This window comes from Embiotoca jacksoni, unplaced genomic scaffold (assembly GCF_022577435.1).
Source record: "Embiotoca jacksoni isolate LCO1_2020_lvr unplaced genomic scaffold, fEmbJac1.0.p SCAF_42, whole genome shotgun sequence".
Classification (NCBI taxonomy): Eukaryota; Metazoa; Chordata; class Actinopteri; family Embiotocidae; genus Embiotoca; species Embiotoca jacksoni.
Genome location: NW_027185395.1, coordinates 2,211,762 through 2,236,185, shown reverse-complemented (window position 1 = coordinate 2,236,185; position 24,424 = coordinate 2,211,762). Strand labels below are relative to the sequence as shown.

The 24,424-nt window shown below is 43.7% G+C and overlaps 1 protein-coding gene across 4 annotated transcripts in view; it reads left to right on the top strand.

Annotated features, from left to right (window-relative positions):
- The first annotated feature begins 620 nt into the window (after nucleotides 1-620).
- The window catches only part of pam (peptidylglycine alpha-amidating monooxygenase), a 27,304-nt gene continuing 3,500 nt past the window's right edge, over nucleotides 621-24,424 (top strand). Inside the window, exons 1-26 of one of the 4 annotated variants that reach the window (XM_069169079.1) lie at nucleotides 621-693; nucleotides 2,890-3,023; nucleotides 3,098-3,226; nucleotides 3,864-3,969; nucleotides 4,794-4,851; nucleotides 5,417-5,504; nucleotides 6,272-6,363; nucleotides 6,533-6,616; nucleotides 7,659-7,707; nucleotides 7,781-7,848; nucleotides 8,478-8,558; nucleotides 8,752-8,828; nucleotides 9,013-9,116; nucleotides 9,727-9,920; nucleotides 10,005-10,064; nucleotides 14,019-14,294; nucleotides 16,917-17,046; nucleotides 17,698-17,814; nucleotides 17,896-17,968; nucleotides 18,058-18,268; nucleotides 18,353-18,556; nucleotides 19,423-19,538; nucleotides 19,968-20,064; nucleotides 20,241-20,291; nucleotides 23,050-23,298; nucleotides 23,377-23,436. In XM_069169079.1, the coding sequence (XP_069025180.1) occupies nucleotides 3,132-3,226; nucleotides 3,864-3,969; nucleotides 4,794-4,851; nucleotides 5,417-5,504; nucleotides 6,272-6,363; nucleotides 6,533-6,616; nucleotides 7,659-7,707; nucleotides 7,781-7,848; nucleotides 8,478-8,558; nucleotides 8,752-8,828; nucleotides 9,013-9,116; nucleotides 9,727-9,920; nucleotides 10,005-10,064; nucleotides 14,019-14,294; nucleotides 16,917-17,046; nucleotides 17,698-17,814; nucleotides 17,896-17,968; nucleotides 18,058-18,268; nucleotides 18,353-18,556; nucleotides 19,423-19,538; nucleotides 19,968-20,064; nucleotides 20,241-20,291; nucleotides 23,050-23,298; nucleotides 23,377-23,436 (2,740 nt within the window). In that variant the 5' untranslated portion in view covers nucleotides 621-693; nucleotides 2,890-3,023; nucleotides 3,098-3,131. Of the gene's footprint in view, nucleotides 694-846; nucleotides 1,028-2,714; nucleotides 2,813-2,889; nucleotides 3,024-3,097; nucleotides 3,227-3,863; nucleotides 3,970-4,793; nucleotides 4,852-5,416; nucleotides 5,505-6,271; nucleotides 6,364-6,532; nucleotides 6,617-7,658; nucleotides 7,708-7,780; nucleotides 7,849-8,477; nucleotides 8,559-8,751; nucleotides 8,829-9,012; nucleotides 9,117-9,726; nucleotides 9,921-10,004; nucleotides 10,065-14,018; nucleotides 14,295-16,916; nucleotides 17,047-17,697; nucleotides 17,815-17,895; nucleotides 17,969-18,057; nucleotides 18,269-18,352; nucleotides 18,557-19,422; nucleotides 19,539-19,967; nucleotides 20,065-20,240; nucleotides 20,292-23,049; nucleotides 23,299-23,376; nucleotides 23,437-24,424 lie in introns of those variants that run through there. The other 3 variants (XM_069169081.1, XM_069169080.1, XM_069169082.1) reach the window with 3 other exon arrangements.

Here is a 24,424-nt window from a genome sequence, read left to right as displayed (position 1 = left end):
TTCTCCCCTCGTTGTTGAAATACATTCATATATTTCACAGTCACAGTTCCCCACGTTGTTGAAGCGTTATACAGCCTATAAATGCAGCCCGGGCTGGTTGTTTTCTCAGCCGAGTCACCCAGCAGAAGTTTATTTCAACCATATCATTATATTTAGAAGGTGCTTCATGTGGAGTTGGTAAATATTTGTGTTTCGAGGGGTCACCAGCTGTTCTGTGTTTATAGAAAAACGTCTTTTCCCCTGTGAATTTACTGTACATGTAAAGAAAGGGGTGCGGATCACATTTTGTACACGGGAAACTTTTCAAAACGGAAAAGATCAGATCTTTTAAGGTGAGGTCGGAAATGTGTGTGTAGAATCTACATATTTCTTCAGGTTGTGATGTCTCCATGTAATATTGTTTAACATATGTTCAAATTACTTGGCATCTTTTGTGTTTGGATTGAAAGACGCCTTTGAGGAGCGCCAAATTCACGCACAAATGGCTATACACATTTGTGAATGTTATTTTTCATTTGTAGATAACGTAAGACACGTTTGTGATCATTTTGCGTCTAATTTGTCTCTTAGCTGTACGTTTGAAGGGAACGGGGCTTTTATTGTGAAAAGCGGATGTTGCTGTTCCTTGCCAGGAAACAGTTTCCGCCTCGATCCAAGCGGCTGAAGACGTCCAGCAGCAGCAGCAGCGAACAGGTACGTCTTCATCTCCCGAGCACCTCTTTCTATTTCCCGCTCCGGTGTGTCGCAGTTTTTTCCGGTGAGCTTCAGTTCAGACGTGTTTCAGAGAAAAAAGGTCGCGGCTCGGACTCGAAGCCGTGTTTCCGGTGTGAACGCGGAGGTCGCTAACGTTAGCTGCGATCAGCCCGAGCAGGAGGCTGGTGGAGTTGGAGCAGGAGGCTGGTGGAGTTGGAGCAGACCCCCAGCTGCTCGTTGTGTGTCGACACCGAGGCTGAGCCGTGTCGTCGCGGGGTGAAGGTGCTCCGGAGGGCGCTTCCTGTTTGCTGCAGCCATCTGTGTGCTCGTGACGGTGTGTTTCCTGCAGTTGTATGATTATTATGATGTTTTAGGAGCCTCGGTAAGAAGAATCGTGTATTTATGTCCATCAGGAGCTGCCGATGTGCCTCTGAGCACTGTTTCTGTGACCCGGTGTGTGTGTGTGTGTGTGTGTGTGTGTGTGTGTGTGTGTGTGTGTGTGTGTGTGTTGGAGGAGTACGTGCTGTGGTCCATGAGGGGGAGGAAGAAGCTGGTTTCCATAGTTTCCTCATCGGGCTGTGATGTCAGCAGCAGCGCGCGCCCTCCTTCCCCTCATCCCCACCTTCCTCCACTGACAGCGATGAGTCACCCGCGCGAGCACAACCATGTCAGGAGTTTCTCCCGCCATTAACGAGCATCCGGTGGGCTTCATCTGTAATGTGACACAGAGATGAATGGAGGAGGAGGAGGAGGAGGTGGTGTGTGTGTGTGTGTGTGTGTGTGTGTGTGTGTGTGTGTGTGTGTGTGCGCGCGCGCGTGCGTGTGTGTTTACATGTTAGTTATACCAGGACATGCGGCCACCACATCACTGATTTATGTTTATATTATATTTTTATGTGAATAAGTGACTGAAAAGCTACAATAATGTAGTGTGTAATATCAAAAGCAATTTGGGACGCTGTGTAATAAAATGTAAATAAAAACAGAATGCAATGATTTGCAAATCCCATAAACTAATTTAATTAGAAATAGACCAAAGACAACATATCAAATGTGAAAATGGAGAATTGTTTTATGAAAAATATATACTATATACATATATATGTATATGTATACATGTACATGTACATGTGTATGTATATATACTGCTCATTTTGAATTTGACGGCAGCAACACAAATTGGGACAGTTTGTGTTGTGTTCATGGTTCATGTTAACCACTGTGCTGCATCACCTCTTCTTTTAACAACACTCTGGAAACGTTTGCGAACTGAGGAGACTAGTTTCTTGAGTTTTGAAAGTGAAATGTGGTCCCATTCTTGCCTGATAGAGGATTTCAGCTGCTCAACAGTTCAGCGTCTCCTTTGCATGGTAGTTTTAACCTGTATTTGTGGACGCAGCGATGAACTGTGTTCACAGACGATGGTTTTCACAAGTGTTCCTGAGCCCATGCAGTGATTTCCACTCCAGAATAGTGTGTTTTTAATGCAGTGCTGCCTGAGGGCCGAAGATCACCACCATCCAATAATAGTTTCCAGCCTTGTCCCTTGTGTTCAGAGATTTCTCCAGATTCTCTGAATCTTTTAATGATATTATGAACCGTAGACGATGAAATCCACTAATTCTTTGTAGTTTTACGTTGAGGAACATTATTCTTAGATTGTTGGAATATATTCCCAAACAGTCTGGCATTGTTTTACTGAAATAAACAAGGCCTTCCCTGAAAAAGACGCATACAGCGTCCCAACTTTTATGGAAACGCACTTGTAAGATTGTTTAAACTGTGACAGAGGAATTTACCATGACAACTAAACTCTGCAGGTATTAATACCAGAGTCATTTCCACTTGTGACAGTTTTTATGACTAAGACGCATAAATACAAACTGTCTAAAAATGTATATCCACAACATATTCCCGGAGACATTTGTTGTGTGGTCCTGGTGTCCCTGCAGCAAAGCATCCATCACCATCAAGTGTGAAAACAGTTTAGTTCTGTAATGTGTGTTAAATGTTTGTTTTAGGGAGATCAGAGGGAGGCTTGCAGATCGGTGTGTAGCAGTGAGTGACTGTGTGTGACGCCAGCTGACCCGATCATAAACACTAGCAGCAGATCTCCATGGTAACAGCAGTCTGAGCCCGACATCTCAAAGACGTGTCGGCATCTTTGAATTAAAACTCCTGCTTTTCTTTCTCCAGACAGACTTATGAACCGTTCTACCCGCTGAGAGGTGCCGGAGCTGAATCACCGTCCACGATGCTGAAGGCGTGAGGTCGCTCTGGGAGTTCAACCCTCAACCCTTCCTTCACACTCTTCAACCAGGAGAAACCAGGTGGGCCCGTGAGCTCGTCCTCCTCCTGGTTGTCTCCGGTAGGACAGTGCTGACAGCCTGTTTCACTCTTCCAGCCCTGACACGGATTACGCTGCGATAACCAACGGCATGATGGGAGTCCGTGTGATCTGTGTGGTGGTGCTCGCAGTCATCTGTCACAGCCACAGCCTGGCAGCACCACCCCCCCACTACGGGTCCGCCAGGTAAGAACTACACCTGTGTTTGTCCTGATATAATAAAGTGATGTCCTCTTTCTTTATAGATCATCATTATTCCTCTTGTGTAAGACAACAGTTTAAAGGTGGAGTTTCTTGTTAAAATACTGCTTCATGTGTTCCTGCAGAGTTTCTGCTTTCTGAGGTGTAACGAGAAGTTCCTCTCTTATCGAACATTTACAGTCATGTGGTTCTTCACGGTTTCCTTCGCGGGTGCTTCGTCATGTTGTGTATTCACGTTATCAGCAAACAATCAGTAGACAAACAAGATGACTGGCAGGAATCAGTGAAAAAAAGAAGAAGTGCCTGTGCTCAGTTCACATGTTGGTGTCAGTCAGTACATATTACACTAAACAATAATACACATAAAATAATAATACACTGAATAAAAAAATAAAAAACAAATGCAATGATTTGAAATTCCAACCAAAATTTAGACACAAAGATTTTCATTTTTACTGCAAATCAGTTCCAAATATTGGTTTATTTGTCTCCTTGATTACCAATAATTGATAACAGTATCAGACCAGACGCTGTTGTGTTGTGTTGTGTTGTGTTGTGTTGTGTTGTGTTGTGTTATTCTGTTGTGTTGGAGGATGACTCCTGTAACTCTGGTTCCTCTCAGGTCTCAGGAGAACGACTGTGTTTCCAGGTCCAGGCAGCAGCAGCTCTTCACGAACCCTCACAACTTCTCGGTGGACCTGCGGATGCCCGGCGTCGTGCCGACCGGGGTGAGTCCGGCTCTCTGAACCTGTGCTGGACATTTAGTCACTGCTTCCTTTTACTCTCTGTTTTTAATCCAAAAATAAAGGGATTAAATATTCAAACAGAAATAGCAAATGAAATGCTGAATGAAAATAAGATTTAACTGTGTGAAGGGTTCGATCCTTCGGTTCCACCTGTGAGTTTTTACACGTCTGGTTTCAGGTTCAGGAGCTCAGCTCACGCTGCAGCTACCGACCGCGTTCACCGAAGAGTTTTTAACTGAGTACAGAATATATTTTAAAACGTTTTAATGACCTCCAGCAGATTGACGAGGAGCTGAACGTTTTTTCTGCGCTGAACACTGAATGTCTAGCAATTTTAAATTTTTTAAAATATTAACGCTGCACTCGTCGCTGTCACCAGCCGTCCAATCATTTAACCACCGACAGTGGCCTCTGATTGGTCCGCCCTTCAGAGCGGCTGTACAAACGCTAACACGAGCCGAGTTCCCAGACTGTATTCACAGAGAAGAAGAAGCTGTGAGGAAAAAGTCGGTGCAGATGGGCTCGGAAAGATTAGCATCCATTTAGAAACCCAGACGATGATCAGCACCTCTTCATCAATAACTCTTCCTCACGGGGCTCAGGGAGCATCGCATGATTCATTGACTGAAACGAGGATTATTTTTAGTCCTGAGACATTATTGAAGATGTTCTGGTGCAACATCTCTGTTGTGTTTGTTCAAACTTTTCATTTCAATCCAATAACGAGTTCAGCAGGACGTTGTGCTGCTGAACGTTTCTGTGTTCTTCAGTTATTAATCTGCTCACCGTGTTCTTTCATGTTTCAGTCCGACACGTACCTCTGCACGGCGTTTCCTGTTCCAACCAGTCGAGATGCGTATATAGGTGAGTGTGTCTTCTTTAACGCAGCGCTGCTGGAAGAGGACAGTGATGTTTGTCTTCACATAGTCATCTCTAATATCTGTTCAGTTCTTTTAAACAGAACATGTCGGAACCACAGATTGTTTATAAAAGAGTTTGTAGCTTCCAGATCTAAAAAATGGTTCCGATCCAGAAGTGTCTTCAGCTGCAATACCAGCGAGTGCCACTAGAGGTCGGCTCCATAAAGCCTCCGGCTCCATAGACTCCCATTCAACTTCTCTCATCAAATCCAAAGTGAATAAAATGTGTCCATCAGTTATCTCGGTGTTGTTAGCTAAAGTCACTCCTTCTTATTAGTTTTCTGGAGGTCCATCTGAAAATAATCCCTCATTCATTAGAAAAGAAGATTCAAGAAGACCTGTTTTTGGGGGGGGCGTGTCTGTTTGATTGACAGGCCTGTGGTGCAGTCAGGTTACAGCTATTGGTGGGCGGGACGTAGTATCGTCAGGTTTCCAATCAGATCAGTCAGATCCACCGCTGGCTCTTCCCCCAGCCCAACTATTCTAACCACCCTCCTCTTCCTCCTTAGTGGACTTCATCCCTCATGCCAGCATGGACACCGTCCACCACATGCTGCTGTTCGGCTGCCAGACGCCCGTCTCCACCAGCAGCTTCTGGTAATACTTTACACGCCATCCATGAACTCACTTGACGTCACTTCCTGTTTCAGACACCAGCAGGAAATGAAACATAAAAGCTCCCAGTGTTTGTCCAGTACAGCTGTAAAACTCTGAGTCAACACGCTGTGCGTCCTTTGTCTTCCAACCACACCGTCCCGTCTGACATGTTATCATGTGATTGATGTGAGCGTCATGTTTCCTCTCCTCTGGATGCATTAAGTCTGTGAGTCTGTGTTTGGCCACCCGGAGTCATTCATCACATTTATTTTCCATCAGGCACTAAAACACATATTTTTTTATATTGCTGAGTCATGCAGTGTCCCACAAACATGGTTCAGATATTAAGAGATCAACACAACCATAAACAGATGTCTCTACTGATAATATTTTATGGTGAGATGCATGTAGTATTGTCACAAGTACTTTCACATTAATCTCTCCAGGAAATTGCAATCGCAATAATTGTTGCAAACTCTGCAATATTTGTGGGAGCTTGCAATTATTTTGTAATTCCTGCAATTATACAGCAAAAAATTCACTTAAAACTCTGTAAATGAAACTGCAATTGTTGAGAAAATCCGTTGCAAAATCAAACATTTTTGACCTCAACAAGTACAGGTCTTCCTGGATTCAGTCCTCACTGACTATAATGATCCACCCTGACTGCCTTGTTATGGGCGTGCCTGTCTCTGATTGGTCCATCCTGACTGTTGTCCATCATCACTAAGTGCTATCGATCGTGCTGCTCCTCTCTCTCTCTCCAGGGACTGTGGCAGCGTACAGGGAACGTGTAAAGATGAAGCCTCCATCATGTACGCCTGGGCTCGCAATGCCCCGCCCACTAAGCTCCCCAAAGGTGAGTCTCTGAGGGCGGCGGTTCGATGGAGGAGAGTTTCATGGTTTTATTGGCTCGTGCATGATTGAAACTTGGATGTTTGTCCAGAAACAGTAAATTTAGCTTTTTTATCTCCATGTCTGTGTGATTTATGTCCAGATGTGTCCTCATGTCTCTGTTCTGTCTCCAGATGTTGGTTTTCAGGTTGGCAAAAACTCTGGCACGTTGTACTTTGTGCTGCAGATCCATTACGGAGACGTCAGTGCTTTCAGAGGTGAGTCCTGGTGGAAGTTAAAGTCCTGACATTGATGTTACAGACACATTATTCATGTAAAAATCAACAAATTCAGGAAAAGATCCGAGAGTGTAATTCACTAAACACTAAATAAAGAAAAGTAAAATGTTGGCATGTTTATATGATAAGTAAGTAATTTAGATGAAGCATTTTGTAACATCTGCTTTTCCCACTTCTCCTTTATGTATAATGTTCCATTCCCTTTTAACTTCTCCACTCCTGTGTATAACTCAGAAATTAGTCTGAATCATATGCAGAGATAAACATTTTAATAAGTTCTCTCTTTTCACTGTTTGTTCCAAATCATGTCTCCCAGGATACATTTCAATGACGAGAGTCCCACAGATTCATTTCTGCGTCATCACAAACATAAAGAGAAACCAGAGACATTCATCTAATGTGGTGCCCAGAACAGTGTTAAATATAATATAATATAATATAATATAATACAATACAATACAATACAATATAATATGATATGATATAAAGTGTATAAACCTGCACTCATTTCACTGCCAGTCATCAGTCTGGATCAGAGGATGAATCCTGGTGACTGTGGTGACCTCTGATTGGTCGAAGTTTTCACTTTTCCTGCAAAATACAGGATCAGAACTTGGAGCAGATAGAGAGCCCAAAATCTGTTGGACGATACCGGTTCATTATAGAGCAGGAGGTCCAGTGAGGCTGCCGGTTCTGCTCACTGGTTCCAGCACCATCAGGAAGTCCACAGTCTAACTGAGAAACCTCCACACAGGATTTACTGTTGTCAACATCTGGCCGATGTGTCATGGCTGACTAATGCTGAGTTTAACTCTGCCAGTCTTTAGTTTGTGTTTTGTGTTTTACTCTGAACACCTGAAATCCATCCCAGCGATAAAACCTTCATCCTCCTCTTCCTCCTGCTGCCCAGAGTGTTTCATCAGCACCATCGTCATCCTCTCTCCATCGCTGATGTGACTGTTTGTTCTTCATGGAGCTCATTCAGATCAAAACCTGGTGGATTTTATTTTCTGTCTTTCAGACCATCACAGAGACTGTTCAGGAATGACCTTAAGGATGACGTCCAAACCGTGAGTTTGTGAGAACTTTGTGCGTGTGCGTGTGCGTGTGCGTGTGACTCTGCTTCTTTGTGCCTCCTCACAGGCAGCCCTTCATCGCGGGGATATACCTGCTGATGTCTGTGGACACCGTGATCCTTCCAGGAAAAAGAGGTGTGTTTAGTTTTAATATTTAGATATTAAATCTGTTCCGTGTGGAAGGTGTGATTGATCCGTCCTGTCAGAGGTTTTAGATTTCATTCTTTTACATCATTATTTAGGTTTCTTGTACTTCCTGTTGTCTTCTGTTTTTTTGTGGAACACACATCAGCATGAAGTTAACTAAGTTATGACCCAAAACATTTAGTTAATTCACTCGCTGTGGAAACTTTACTGGACATCCTGAACGAGCTGCAGAATTCCTCCCTCCATAAAGAAAGGAAGTACATTCACCCTGAAAGTTTAAAGTCGCAGTATAAACAGATGTGGAACATCTGTGCTCCGACTGTAACGGCTTCATGTATTTTATCAGGAAGGCGAACGGAGGACACTGAACATCAGTTTCACTCCAGACAAAAAGTCTTCACGATCTAATGCACTCGTTTCCTCTTGTTATATACAAGGGCAGATCAATAAGTTCAGATCTCCTGATCATCCTCAGTCTCTAAGGACACGTCTCCAGGATCGTGTCTTCGTGGTCTCGGACCTCCTGAAGCGTCGCCAGAGTCTCCGTTGATGGAAGGAAGGCAGAATGTGTCCAGCTCTTCCTGTCCTGACCTCCTTTCTTTATTTCTCCTGTTCAGTGACCAATGCAGACGTATCCTGTGACTACTCTTCATATCCCATCTACCCGTTCGCCTTCAGAACCCACACGCACCACCTGGGTGAGTCCGAACCTTCTGTCGGTATCAGAACCTTCTGTCACTATCAGAACCTTCTGTCGGTATCAGAACCTTCTGTCGGTATCAGAACCTTTTGTCACTATCAGAACCTTCTGTCGGTATCAGAACCTTTTGTCGGTATCAGAACCTTCTGTCGGTATCAGAACCTCTTCTCAGACCAGTGTTTCCTCCACAGGTAAAGTGGTCAGTGGCTACAGGATCCGTGATGGGAGGTGGAGCCTGATTGGTCGACAGTCTCCTCAGCTCCCACAGGTACGTTATCACCTGCTGAGGATGGTTCAGAACCTCAGTGAGCTCTACTGGACCTTCATTCTGTCCATGGTGTCCATCAGTGTGACCGAGTGAAGGTGTAGAAACATCTCACGGTGAGCAGAGTGGGTCTCAGTCTCTCTGAATGTTGTCGCTCTCGGCTCAGCGGTGGATGTTTCCTCTCCAGGCTTTCTATCCCACCAGCAAGGAGCTGACGGTGAAGTACGGAGACACCATCGCTGCCAGATGTTTGTTCACCGGAGAGGGCAGAACCACCAAAACCTACATCGGGTGAGTCCTGCAACTCGTGTCATCATGATGTAACATGCCTGTGTGTCAATCAAAGGTTTGTTCTGCTCATGTATTGAACACCTCCTGTTTTATTTCCACCTGCTGGCTGGTTGTTCCTGCAGTGTTGTAACTTTGGGACGTGTTTGATCAAAAAAATTTTATTTTGCGGCAGATTTCGATGTAATTTGTGGAGTTTTAAGTTAGTTTTTTTGTGTAAAATTGCCATCACAGCATGCAGCATGTTGCATTATTGTCTCCTGCTCATCGGAGGTGTCTGAATGAAGAAGCAGTGTTTTCTGTCTGAACAGGCCAAAATAAAGACTTATAAACACACATTTTAAACAAAACTGGAGCGAAACTTTGATCAACACCCTTTAAATTTTTTCTGACTTTATAAATTCAATCCAGCCTCAGTAGTAGATGAAGGAGATGTTTTCTTGTAACTGCCTGAACACTCAGTTCCCGTCCGAGAAACCTGATTTATCTGCAGTGAAAACGGAGCCGACAGCTCAGTGACGCAGGTGATGATGCAGCTGTCAGCGTGATGTCCTGGGCACCTGAGTACCTGAGTGATGACTCCTCCCCCGGTGTTTTCCTCTTCTGTCCACAGCGGTACCTCTGGGGACGAGATGTGTAACTTCTACATAATGTACTACATGGACAGCAAACACGCCGTCCCCTTCATGAGCTGCATGGAGACGGGCTCCACCGAGCTGTTCCAGCGGATTCCAGCGGAGGCCAACGTTCCCATCACGGTCACGCCGGGTCACATGACCGCCATGATGCACATGGGACACTCAGCAGGTACAAAGACATCACATGCTACATATCTCTAACGCAGACTTTCAATTTAGATTCTTTTAACGGACATTTGTTTTTCCCTCCAAGATGATCAAGATGACAGACTGCAGCTGCCCCGACAGAAACCGGAGAAGGTTCTGGATCAGGGTGAGTTCAAGGACTACTGGACTTTAAAATAACCGTGTCCATAAGAACGCACATATATAATAGTACATGACACAAAAACATGAACGAATAAAAGTGCAGCGATGCGACGCTTCAAATGCACTTTCATATCTACATGTAATAATTACTGATGATTCAGGGGTCATTTTAATGGCTGTATTTATAAGATTTGGGTGATTCGGTCGTGTACACTCGTGAAAACGTGAGAACCAGACAAACAAGACTGAAGCAGAAGCAGAGCATCTATCAGCTGATAAAAAATAAAAGATATGCAGCAGACATTTTGTCGTCATTTTAATAATCTGAATAATTTTAAAAACCAGATGAAAAAGTCGCACAGCTTCAGATCTGTCAGATCAGAACCAGGTTCCAAATCCGGTATAGACCAACAACAACAATTCACTTTCTAAACTCCAGAAACTGGTCTCCTCAGTTCCCGAACGTTTACAGAGTGTTGTTAAAAGAAGAGTTGACGCAGCTCAGTGGTGAACATGAACCTGGAACAACTTTATAGAGACGTGTTGCTGACATCAAATTCAGAATGAGCAGATATTTTTAATAAAACAATAAAATGTCTCCGTTTCAACATTTGAGATGTTGTCGTTGGTCTATTTTCACTTAAATATTAATATAATAATAATGATTGCGTTCTGTTTTTATTTACATTTTACACAGCGTGTTTGGAAACGGGGTTGTATGTCTTTTTATGAAGTGCTTGTTTCAGTACTGCGTTTCTGAAGTACCCAAACGTACGTATTTTTCTTGGTCAGGTGGCGTCTCGGAGGCGTTCCTGTTAGCTTCTGCTTCGTATTGTTGTGAACACTGAAACAGACGGGGGTTATGATGGTGTGTTGATTCAGCTACAGGAGAGAGGATGAAACGGTCTCAGACGTAACAGATCTGTGAATGTAAAGTGGACGGCAGGTGTTCCAGCGTACGTCTGTCAGTATGTTAGCTGTCGTCCGTCCTGCAGCCGTTAGCTGCTGTTAACTGTTGCTCACACTGTTTATCTTGTTTGACTTTTTCGTGTTGTCCGACTAAACGGAACAAACAAAGCAGTTCTTCTTCTTCTTGCTGCCAGGAGGTCTCGCCACCGCTCCAGGCAGGTGGAGGAGGATCTAACAAATCCAAAGAAAAAACAACCTATAGAGTAAAATAAAAAGGTTGCTTTAGGCGCTTTGTGATCGGAGGAATGTTTTGAAGCACCAGTGTTTGTTTTTCTTCTCATTACAGGGGAACAGTCCACAAAACTTACACTTCAGTACATATCACCGTTTTGTTGTCACGGTTTCCGGTCCGGTCAGGTTTGGTAAGTTTTTTTTAAACCCGTGGACTGCGTTTACAATGTTCCCCCCACCGTCTCCGTGGTGACGGGGAATGGTTTCCTGTCTGTCACTGCTTGTATCAGTTCATTAGAAAGTGCTTGCTTGTGTGTCTCTTTCGCTGGTTTTCTTTTATTTTTCATTTAGTTTTGACTGATGCCTGGTAGTAATGCGTCACTCCCACCAGCAGGTGGTGGTAATGCACCTGAAAGCTGCTAGTTTGTACGTAAAGAGAAGGACTTTCAATTCTTTTCTCGATGAGTCTTTGAAGAGAAGCTGAAATGGTTGACAGGATGTTCCTGATTTTATTAACATTACTTAGATGAAAAACAACAGTTGCAGAGACTTGATTTATATGTGAGTGAAATAAATGAATTGTTTCATCTGGTTTCGTAGATACAGCTGGTGTCATCCACATAACAATGGAAGCTTCTGCAGTGGTTTCTTATGATATTACCTAAGTGAAGCAAGTATAGTGTGAACAGTACTGGATCTAGTACAGAACCCTGTGGAGCGCCACGACTCACTTCTGTTTGCATGGAAGACTTAATTGTTGTCATGAATGAGTTGAAATCTATCTGATGAAGAAGGTTGTTGGTAACTTCCACCAGCTGTGATGATGAAAATCTTCAAACTAACATTTCCTGTGCAGATGGTCGCAGATTATTTGACAGCTTTTTCAAGCATTTTAGGAATAAAGATAAGTTGATGGTTAAGATGAAGTATTTTTTGAGAGATGTTTTCTGTACTTGGCGATACATCTGTGACAGTTGTAGGAAAGATGTGATGATTTTCTTCTCCTGATAGTTACAGTTTTATTAGTTTATGATTCATTACTACTGAGAACAGAAACAATAAGTGGCTCTGCAGAGCTGTGACTCAGAAACCTGGGGTTCTTCTTGTTTTCCTCTATTAATGATGAGTCATTCGCACTTCTGGCCTTACGGAGATTTTTTTTTTTATTCGTTATACCGATCAGCATCTCCTCAGCGTTCCTGCTGGCGCTGCATATGCAAACAGAAAAAAAGCCCTTGAAGGTTTTTAGTTCGCGAGAAGCTGGTAGCAGGTAGTTTCTCTCACGGAGCTCCTCAGAAGTGTTGGATCGAGTGGTGTGATGGTCCAAACTCCTTCATGTGCTTTGTTTAGGTTCAGTATGTGTGTGAAACATCACGGGGCTTTTAATTTGAAACAAGGGCTTTTAACTTGAAAAAGATACAGGAAGTTAATTTTGATATTGTAACACAATATACAGTATGTGAACCAGTTCAGTATGTGAACCAGTCAAAGCTCAATACTCCAAGATAATCATTTACAGACATGACTAACAGTCATGACTAACGGTGTATGTTGCAGGTACTGTAATATTGTGATTATACAACAAGTTACCAAATAAATAAAATATGTAATCTAAATGTTTCCATTTTGTGGAGCAATTCACTCTCAAAACTTTTTGTTAGTGTGATCTGCGTTTCCATGGCAACACATGGGGTATGACTAACAACTGGAAAACAATCAGTCGCATCAGCAGACTCTTATGCAAAGTATGCAATGTTTTCTACTCCAGGAAGTAGTCCGACCCTTAGCAACCACCCTAGCAACTGAGAGGATTTCTAGTCTCCAACTGAATAAATACAGAACATAGAAACACTAAACTGATCAGCTAGCTCAGTCTGGTTGGAACAAAGATATCTGATGAACAAAGATATCTGATGAACAAAGATATCTGATGAACAAAGATACCTGATGAACAAAGATATCTGATGAACAAAGATGTCTGATGAACAAAGATATCTAATGAACAAAGATATCCATGTTCTCATGTGTTTTTAACATTTTAGCTCCGTGTCATGTGTTCAAACTAAACCGGTCCAGCTAGCCTCCTCTAGGATTGTAAGTGCGTGACTATCCGTGGTGTTACGGTACGGGTGCTCGGAGCGACCAAAAAGGACCAAAAGAGACCCGACTTCACCAAATGGGTCATTTAATAGAACTATAACAAGTAGAAACTACATTATATTACATATTATATGAAACTCTATTCTAATTCTATTTTCCCATTGAGGTGGTGGAGAGATGTTTCTGGTGATGAGCAGGATGATTTGTTCCTTATGTTCAGTTGACCAATCAGATCTCTGGGGCGGAGCTACTGGTTGAATAATTACAGATGACACTACTATAATGTTAAAATAAAATAAATATCTGCATTATACCGTTATTACCGCACTGTATTACAGCATTCGTTGGGATATCTGTTATTGAAAATGAGCGAGTGTGTACGATGTGCTCTCCAAGGTTCTTCATTATAATAAGTTTAAAAACTCCTCATTGATTTACACGTGAACAGCGTGTTGCTGCTTCAGTGAGTTACATACATGGACTCTTTTGTAGTCGAGCTGTGATAACACATCCGTCCTGAAGGGGTCGGAAATGTCCCACAGTGGGTGGAGGACACTTGGACGTTACAGGTCTCAGACAGTAAATAATTGTTGTGTTTGATTTTTCTGACATCGCCGTCGCTGAGAACTTCTTCTCTAACCAGCCTGTGTCATTGGCCATCTGTCGACTCTTAATGGCCTACAGTGTCCTTCCTCTTCTTCTCTGTCTGTCTGTGCAGGTGACCTCTATTCTCTCATGTCACAGCTGCTAGGCCAGAGTAAGGACGTAGTTCACGTTCATAAGTTCGACCCCAGCGAGCTGCAGAGAACCCAGGCCGAGCTGGTGGCTCAGATTGATAACTTAATGCGAATGGCCGACCTGGGCCTCCCCGGTGCTGCGCTAGCCTTCCACAGCAGGGAGGACCCGGTGTTGGTGAGGGACAGAGTTCACAGGTTCCATCAGCTGGAGGCCACAGCCAAGCCAGCGGGAGGCGCGGTGCTGGCTGGAGGACAAGGTGGGTCCTGGATGCCGTGTGGTGGTTGTCATGGCTGCTGGGAACATCCCCCCCTTTTTCCTTAGCTTCAACACATGCACACTGCATGTATGTCGGGGCGTCCCTCCAGTCTCTGCACGCACGCTGAGCTTTTTTCATTTTGTGTGAAGTTATTAAAACAAATGGATGTTGGATGTATGAATGATACATCTGTGTTTTACTGTGACTTCATCTCTTCAGTGTCTCTGTGTTTCTTCCCCTCGGCTGCTGCTTCCTGTTTCCTGCTCTCTTCTGTCCCCTCTGACATATCAAGGTATTTTTATACCTGTATTTATTATGCGAGCAAAAAATAAAAACAGCAACTGTTTTCGATTTGCAGCCAAGAAGTATTTAATTGTGTGACCAAAACCAATAAAACTATAACGGCAAGTGATTATATTCTCAGTTCATATATTTATGATTGCAGTGCCAGGAATTGCCTCTCAAAACTGTTTTTTTTTTTTTTTTTGCTTGCATAATAAAGAGACAGAAACACCTTGATGCTGCCGTGTCTCGTGGATGTGTTGCTCCTCCAGCCTCCACTGCAGCTGCCTGCATATCTTTTTGATGGCGGCCAGTTAGTTTTGAATGAGTTTATTGATCCTGCTGGTGTGTCTGAAGCCCCGCCCCCTTCACCTCAGTGACCTCAGACAGGTGGAAGATCTCAACTGTCTGGTTGCCAACATTAAAAGAGCTGAGCCTCCCTGGAGAATAAAGATGCACACTGTTAGCAGACATCCGCCGCCTCACCCACCTCCTCACCCACCTCTTCTCCCACCTCCTCACCCGCCTCCTCACCCGCCTCTTCTCCCACCTCCTCACCCGCCTCTTCTCCCACCTCCTCACCCGCCTCCTCACCCGCCTCTTCTCCCACCTCCTCACCCGCCTCTTCTCCCGCCTCCTCACCCGCCTCTTCTCCCACCTCCTCACCCGCCTCTTCTCCCACCTCCTCATCACCTGCCTCCAGGTGTGTGAAGAGCAGAAAGTGTCTGAGAGGCTGTGCCGACCGGTCGGTGGGTCGTCGTGGTTTGTAATCTCAGCGTCAGTGTTTTCTGCTCTGAGCGTCTCCTCGACTGTTCAGTTTGTTAAACGTAAATGAGAGCTGGAGTTTCCACTGGAGGAACTATCCAGGGATGTTTTAAAGCAGTAGAGCTCTGACTTCAGGTGGTTCGTGTCAGGATGTGAGCATGGCGTGAACACGGGGTGAACACGGCGTGAACACGGGGTGAACACGGAGTGACTGGATGTTGGCGGGCAGCTCGGGAAGCTTGAATGAAACAGCAGAGGCCGGTTGACAGACGGTTGCAGTGTCACGTTTTCAAAGTAAAGCACCAGTTCGTGTGTGTGTGTGTGTGTGTGTGTGTGTGTGTGTGTGTGTGTGTGTGTGTGTGTGTGTGTGTGTGAGAGATCCGGTTTCCAGTCGACGAGGCATCCTGACAGACATACAGACCATCCTGATGGAAGTTGCGATCAGAAATGTTTAATTTTGCAGCAGATTTTCTGAAAAAGTTTGAGTTTTAAGTGAGTTTTTGGGGGGAATTAGAAAAAATGGCACGTCGACAAAGAAAAATGTGATTTTTTTTTTTTTTACCTGATGACGTAATAAATGTGTAATCACTTCCTGTGATAATAATCCTGCTGCACATCACAGGAATATTTTAGTTCTCATCTTTTTTTATGTATTTATTGAACTTGGAGAACTGTGGAACTGTGAAAAGGTCCTAAAAGCTGCGTATGTTTCCAGAACAGACCATCTGTGACTGGAATATAGAAACAAGGACTAGATCAGCCTTTCAAAATAAGAGCTTTAATTCATGTTCATTCAACACATAGACCTGCTGGATGAAACAAACAAAGAGACGTCTCTGACAACTGGACGTGTGGAGAAAACTCATTTAACATCCAGTAATATGGAATCACTTCCTCTGATCACAAACATAAAATAATTATTGTTTGAAAAGATTTACTTCATGCCGTTAATACTTTCAGCACAGCTCCTGATATCCACTTTTTCTGTGGAAAAAGCTCGGGAATTTAAAAACAAATTGTTTGAAATTTGCGTTGATTATTATTATTATCCACCAGAATAAGATCAGGACAATGAAACAATAAATGTTCCTCCGGAGTATCTGAGCAGGATGCAGCTGGAACAAAGCTGCCTTTATCTTACTGTGTGGAAATGTCTCTGAAACAACAGCTGCACAACCTGCTTCAAAGTCCAGGTGGAGTCTCCAGATGTTCGTAGGTTTGCTCAGATCCATTGGAGACGACGTCACGTCCTCTCAGATCTGTCGGCATGTCAGATCTGTGTGGAGGATCAGTGATGTCATCTTCCCTCTTCATGTCCTAAAGGTTAAAAAGTCCTGCATCTTCAGTCCAGATGTTGTGAAAGGCTGCAGGTTGAAATACGAGCTGGAAGCGTGTTTTTAAAGTAGAGAACAGATGAACAGATAGAAGTCAGCATGAGACCAACGTTCCTCCAAGTGTTGATGCGGGAAATCAAAGTGAGCGTTGCTCTGAGAAAACTGCATGTTAGTCTTCAGATTTCTGATGGACATGAGAAATAAATGTGTGCGTGTCTGTCTGTCCGTCTGTCCGTCGTAGACTCCCACATGGAGCAGGTGTCGTCGTGGCCGGAGAGCTCCCTCCAGCTGGGGCAGGTTTCAGGACTCGCCCTCGACTCCGACTCCAACCTGGTGATTTTCCACAGAGGAGACCACCGCTGGGGGGCGAAGTAAGTCGCTTTCACTCCTCATATAAGATGTGTTTTCTGTAACGGAGCTGTTTGGAAATGAAGAATGGATTAAATGTACCGCTGAGCAGCTCCACCAGCTGTCCTGCTGACAGACAGCGCTGATGTGGTTCAAACTACGGCCCACGTTCACAAAGCCGGACATTAGCAGCTCTCCGTATGAATTGTAAATCGTAAAAACTGCATTTAATCAGTCCCTCCTGGAGTTCAGAGCTTTTTTGTAATTGTTGTGATTCCATTTTTTTTTTTTTTTTTTTTTGCAGCTGATTTTCTCAAACATGTCGATATATTTTGTGAGTTTTAAGTGAGTTTTTTGGGGTAAAATTGCAGGAATTAGAAAAAATTCTAAAGTGCTTCACCACCTGATAAAGTAATAAATGTGCAATCAATTTGCTTGAATTTGTGTTCATTATTGCCTTTTATCCCTGGAGGGACTGATTCATGTTGCAAATTACAAACATACAGAAGAATTTACTGACTGATCAGTGATCGGTTATTAGTGATCCGTTATTAATAATCAGTTATTAGTGATCAGTGATCGGTGGAGAACAGTCTGGTTGACGTGAGGAAAAGTTCTCCTTAAATAGATGAACTGAATGTGGACCTGACTCATGTCTTGTTCTTGCGTGTCAGCTCGTTTGACAGCCAGGCCCGGTACCAGCAGAGGTCCCTCGGACCCATCCAGCAGTCCACCGTTCTGGTCGTGGACCCGGCCGAAGGAAACATCCTGAAGGCTTCAGGCAGGAACATGTGAGTGATGCCGGAGAGAGTTGCAGGTTTGTCTGTTCGTGAAGCCTCCAGACTCAAGACGCCGTCTCTCTGCTGTCACAGGTTCTACTTGCCTCACGGCATCACGACCGACGAGGACAACAACTACTGGGTGACGGACGTGGCTCTTCATCAGGTAAGCTGCAACCTCAGAGTCAACCGCAGGTTCAAATCCCCGTGATGCATCAGGGCCGATGAGGACTCCCCCCTCTGTGCACCCCCCAGGTGCTGAAGGTGAGCAGCGACGGCAGAGACCGAACGCTGCTGGCGCTGGGAGAGGCCTTCAAACCAGGAAGTGACAGCGGACACTTCTGCCAGCCCACCGACGTGGCGGTCGACCGCCAGACCGGGAACGTCTTCGTGTCCGACGGATACTGCAACGCCAGGATACTCAAGTTCTCCGCCGCGGGACGATACCTGACGGAGTGGGGGGCAGGTAATTCACACCTGTTAGCAGTGCTGTGATCCAGAAGGTTCACACACCGCTGGACACGCATCGACCCGTCTCTTCTGTCCGAAGGCTCGTCGGACCGGAGGCGGCGTGTACCGTTCCGGATCCCACACAGCCTGGTGTTCCTGCCCGACAGGAAGGAGGTGTGTGTGGCCGACAGGGAGAACGGACGCATCCAGTGCTTCATCGCCGAAAGCGGAGAATTTGTCAAGGAAATAAAGAAGGAGGAGTTCGGAGGGGAGGTGTTTGCCATCACCTACAGCCCAGCAGGAGGTCAGTTCGCCGAGTCAGCACATCGTGGAGTTTGAAAAGGGGCTCTGCAGACGAGGTGGAGGAGACGTCCATGCAGAAGTTCAGTCCCTGCAGGAAACTGAATGAACACAAATTCAAATAAACTCCACAATATTTGCAGGATCTTGCAATTTTTATTAAATTCCCGCAATTTTCCTTAAAAAACGTCATCAGAATCTGAGCTGAAAGTATTCAAACATAAAGTAAATCTTTTCAAACTAAACTCTCTTTATTAACAACAATAACTCCTCATTTCCAACCAGAAAGTCTCTGCTCCTGTTTTCATCTCCAAATAAAACTCTGTTCACAGAGGAAACCAGAACAAGAGGAGAAACAGGAAGTGACGGGGTTTGTGGGAAATGTGTTCTTCACATTAAAATGATGATTAAATGTTTGTGATCAGAGGAAGTGATTCCATATTACTGGATGTTAAATGAGTTTTCTCCACACGTCCAGTTGTCAGAGACGTCGTGCATTTTTTTTTTCTAATTTCTACAATTTTAAACAAAAAACTCACTTAAAACTGCACAAAGTACATCGACATTTATGAGAAAATCTGTGAGACTGTCACAAAAAACCTGAAATCCTCGATCAATGACTGTCGGACCTTCACCAGAACATCAGGGCACCGTACTCATCTCTGTTAGGACCCGTCTGTCAAGTTCTGTTCGGTCTGTGAAAAGCCAATGATGTCATCATGAAATGTGGAGCTTCACCAATAGGAGGAGCTAAACGCTACAATAACTGTAACCCTCACCCTTTATACCTGTGTGTGTGTGTGTGTGTGTGTGTGTGTGTGTGTGTGTGTGTGTGTGTGTGTGTGTGTGTGTGTGTGTGTGTGTGTGAAGATGGTTTGATCTTTGCAGTAAACGGGGAGTCTCCGTATCGCTCGACTCCACTCAGCGGTTTTGTCATAAATTATTCCACCAAGGACATTTTGGATACCTTCAGTCCAAACAAAAAGGTAAACACACTTCATCTCACACACACACACACCTGGAGGCCCGCCAGAACCCTGACCTTTAACCCCAGAACCACTACATCACTACTAGCCTCACCTAAACCCAGTCCCAAACATGCCTTTTATTTTACCACTGTCGTCACTTTCCTCTCCCACATGAAACCAAACATCTGATCAACAGGGGAAACATCAGAGTCCAGAATCTTCTTCATAAAAAGGGAGATAAAAATATATCTGTGCTTTTAATACATTCAAGAAACTTTTGTTCCCCCCCCGATCCAAAGCCGGTCACCAGGCCAGTGATTGGTGGAGAGCTCAAGCTCGGGTCCATGAGCGTGTTGTCTTCCTTCTGAACCACGCTGACATGTTCTGGACCAACAACAACAAGGTCGGCCGCTGGTGATCACGTGTACGCCCGTCTGTGTTTCGCAGGAGTTTAAAATGCCTCACGACATCGTAGAAACGAGGGACGGCAGCGTGTTCGTCGGGGACGCCGGCAGTAATTTGGTCTTCAAGTTTACTGCTGAGAGTAAGTTCATCTTCATTAAGACGACAAATCAAATCAGGAAAAGTTCTGTTTTAACGTGTGAATCCAGAAATCTTTTTATGTCTGTTTTTTCTTTATGTTGTGGATGATGATGATGATGATGATTATTACTATTATTATTATCCTGTGTACATTAATATATTTTCATAATTTTGCAGAGTTGCACCGTTCTGTGAAGAAAGCTGGAATCGAGGTTCAAGAACTTGAAGGTGAGTTTTGCTTCAGTTTCCGACGGCTCCGTGTTGATGTTTACTGAAGCTGCACTCGGTTCTCCAAAACACCTCAAACCTGCTTCCTGCAAAAACTCCTAAAATACGATGGAACCAGCTGCTCCGTCTGAGCCGTGTGTGATGTCATCGGACGCCTGATGTGTGATGTCATCGGACGCCTGATGTGTGTGTGATGTCATCGGACGCCTGATGTGTGATGTCATCGGACGCCTGATGTGTGATGTCATCGGACGCCTGATGTGTGATGTCATCGGACGCCTGATGTGTGATGTCATCGAACGCCTGATGTGTGATGTCATCGGATGCTTGATGTGTGATGTTATCAGACCCCTGATGTGTGTGTGATGTCATCGGACGCCTGATGTGTGATGTCATCGGATGCCTGATGTGTGATGTCATCGAACGCCTGATGTGTGATGTCATCGGATGCCTAATGTGTGATGTCATCGGACGCCTGATGTGTGATGTCATCGGATGCCTAATGTGTGATGTCATCGGACGCCTGATGTGTGTTTTTTGCAGCGGTATGAGTTTTTCATGGATGGTATCATGATTTACGGTATATCTTTATTATTATAATTATTATTATTATTATTATTATCAGTTACATTATTCAATTGAATTTAGTCTCCCTTTTGAAAATACATAAAACATGAACGTAAAGCAGGATTTTATTACTGTGGCTGACTGAGGTGGATCTTCTGAAATATTTACATGCAACTGCAAGTAATGATTCTTTTTATTATAGAATAATAAGCTGATTATTTACTCCAATATTTGACTATTTGGTTGTAAAAATTCAGAAAATAGTGTCATCAGAAGTGCTTTTTGCGATTAAAGTTTAAGCCCGTTTTTTTGTTCGGTATTAAAGTTATAAACGGGACACCGACTTTCATTCTTCGAGCTGTTCGATGTGTTTCCTCCTTTGGAGACAATCCGTGTTCATGTTTTTTTGCAAACTTGATTTCCGTCCTCGAGGACAACCTCACGTTTATTTTTAAGATGTCCAAAGTTATCCAACGTTGTTTTTAATCACTTTTTCGGGGGTGGAGATATTATCAGTTTTGTTTTCTCATCAATTTGAACCAGGAGTTTTAATAACTCGGTGTACCGTGATACCGCTGCAACCTGAGTGGTGACGTCACAGACGGAGGACAGAAACAAGAACACGATGAAGTTCGCTTCCCATTCACTTTATTCTGCTTGAAAAGCAGTGAAATATCCCTTCTTTCGTTTTCACAAATAGAATAAAGGTTTCCTAATATAGAAAATGTATTTCAGACGGAGTTCAGGCTTCATTGAAAGTGTTCTCGACGTTTTAACAACATTAAAAGGTGTGAAAAACAGACGAGTCGCTCAAAGCTGGAAGGAAGGTTTTTAACTTTTCCTTTAAGTACAAAATCGGAAGCGAACGTCGGCATCGTACAAAATAATTACAAAATACAAGTCATTTTAACGCTGGTTCAGCAGTTTTACACTCTACGGTGTGTTTCAACGTCAGGACCAAGTGTAATAATGTTATTATACAAGTTACCAACTAAATAAAACATGTAATCTAAATGTTTTCATATTGTGGAGCAATTCACTCTCGAAATATAAAACTTTTTGTTCGCGTGAGCTCCGTTTCCATGGCAACACATGGGGTATGACTGAGAACCGGAAAACAATTAGTCGCGTCAGTAGACTCTTATGTAACGTATGTAATGTTTCCTACTCCAGGAAGTAGTCCGACCCTTAGCAACCACCCTAGCAACAGAGAGGATTTCTAGTCTCCAACTGAATAAATACAGAACATAGAAACACTAAACTGATCAGCTAGCTCAGTCTGGTTGGAACAAAGATATCTGATGAACAAAGATATCTGATGAACAAAGATATCTGACGAACAAAGATATCTGGTGAATAAAGATATCTGACGAACAAAGATATCTGATGAACAAAGATATCTGACGAACAAAGATATCTGATGAACAAAGATATCTGATGAATAAAGATATCTGACGAACAAAGATATCTGATGAACAAAGATATCTGGTGAATAGATATCTGATGAACAAAGATATCTGACGAACAAAGATATCAGATGAACAAAGATATCTGATGAACAAAGATATCTGGTGAACAAAGATATCTGGTGAATAAAGATATCTGACGAACAAAGATATCTGGTGAACAAAGATATCTGGTGAATAAAGATATCTGACGAACAAAGATATCTGACGAACAAAGATATCTGGTGAATAGATATCTGATGAACAAAGATATCTGACGAACAAAGATATCAGATGAACAAAGATATCTCATGTGTTTTTAACATTTTAGCATCGTGTCATGTATTCAAACCAAACCGGTCCAGCTAGCCTCCTCTAGGATTGTAAGTGCGTGACTATCCGTGGTGTTACGGTACGGGTGCTCGGAACGACCAAAAAGGACCAAAAGAGACCCGACTTCACCAAATGGGTCATTTAATAGAACTATAACAAGTAGAAACTACATTATATTACATATTATATGAAACTCCAGTCTAATTCTATTTTCCCGTTGAGGAGGTGGAGAGATGTTTCTAGTGATGAACAGGATGTGTTGTCATGGTGATTTGTTCCAAATGTTCAGTTGACCAATCAGATCTCTGGGGGCGGAGCTAATGGTTGTATGATGTGTGGTTGATGCTGTGTGGTGCTGCAGACATCACAGAGCGGGAACCCTGTCAATTATAACTTTTCGTCTCTCTGTGCAGAGATGGAGACGTTCGTCCAAAGCAAGATGAAGCCGGTTCACAACATGTCAAAGACGGCAGCGATCCAAGAGAAGCAAACGGTGGCTGAGAACGCTCAAACACAGCCGGTGGTGGAAGAGGAGAAGAAGAAGAGTGCAGCGAAGCCCGGCCGACCGGAGACGGTGCTGCCGGCCGTTATCACCACCCTGCTGCTCGTCCCGCTGCTGCTCGTCGTCTCCGTCGGCGGCTTCGTCTGCTGGAGGAGGAACAGTACGTAGTCTGCTCTTCTTCTCTTTGAGCTCTTGATATTCGCTCTGCGTCCAGACTAATGCTGTTCACTGTTTTCAGATCGCGGGGAGGTGAAGAGTGAACCCAGCTCAGTGGGCGGCATCCTGGGGAAAATCAGAGGTGAGTCACCGACGACTTTCAAAATAAGATCCATAAAAGATCTTTACAAAATGTGTGTTTATGGTTTGAGGTAGTTAACACGTGTTTCCATTCATTCGACAGCTGTAGTTATCAGTTACTGTTCCACTCAAGGTTCGGTTTTAAATTAGATATACGTCTATAAAATCTTACATTTATTAACTTTAATTTTTGAAATGATATGAATGTAAGTTTAATTAGGAGAGTGCAACTGAACCTGATGTATCAGTGGAACCTCACAAACTGTCTTTGGCTGAGCAATGAGCTCTTTAACTTGAAGCTGTAATCAGCTTCCTTTCAGCGCCACCGTTAATCAGTGACGGCTCGTCAACAGTCAGTCAGACTGTCTCAGGGCAGCTGTGTCCCAACTCTACGTCAGGAAATGTTCACTTGTTTTTTCAAAATAAAATATTCTATATATATTGAGAGAGCGGCTCCAGAGGACAAACAGTACGGCGAGACTGACTGCGGATCAGCTGATACTGATTAATATGTTAAACTGAAACTAAGAAGTCGTGTAGTATCTAAACAAATATAAGATATATGTGGAGGATTTAGTGCCCTCTAGTGGTGAGCTTGCAGATTGCAGCCAATATTTGAAATTTCGGTGGCCCTGAGGGTCAAACGCAAAAACATTTTCACAAACCGTGTTTTCTTTTTGCTTTTTCTGAAAAGTTTTTTGCGTTTGACCTTCAGGGCCACCGTATAAATAGTGAAAAAAAAAAATAAAGCCTTGTATTTTTACAATGTGCTAATTATTGCTCCGCCTGTGCGCCCAGCTGTGTAACATTTTTTCCAACAACTGTAAAGAAAGACTGGTGCAGCGCCCCCATCAGGTCGGACTGTGTTACCGCACTGAGCTGAACCTGTTGTAGTGACACCGTGTGTCAGCTGTCACTCATCTTCTGGGAGTTTGTCGTGACCAGAAAGTATTTCTAACATGAATTATTTTCATGCTGATCCTCAGTAT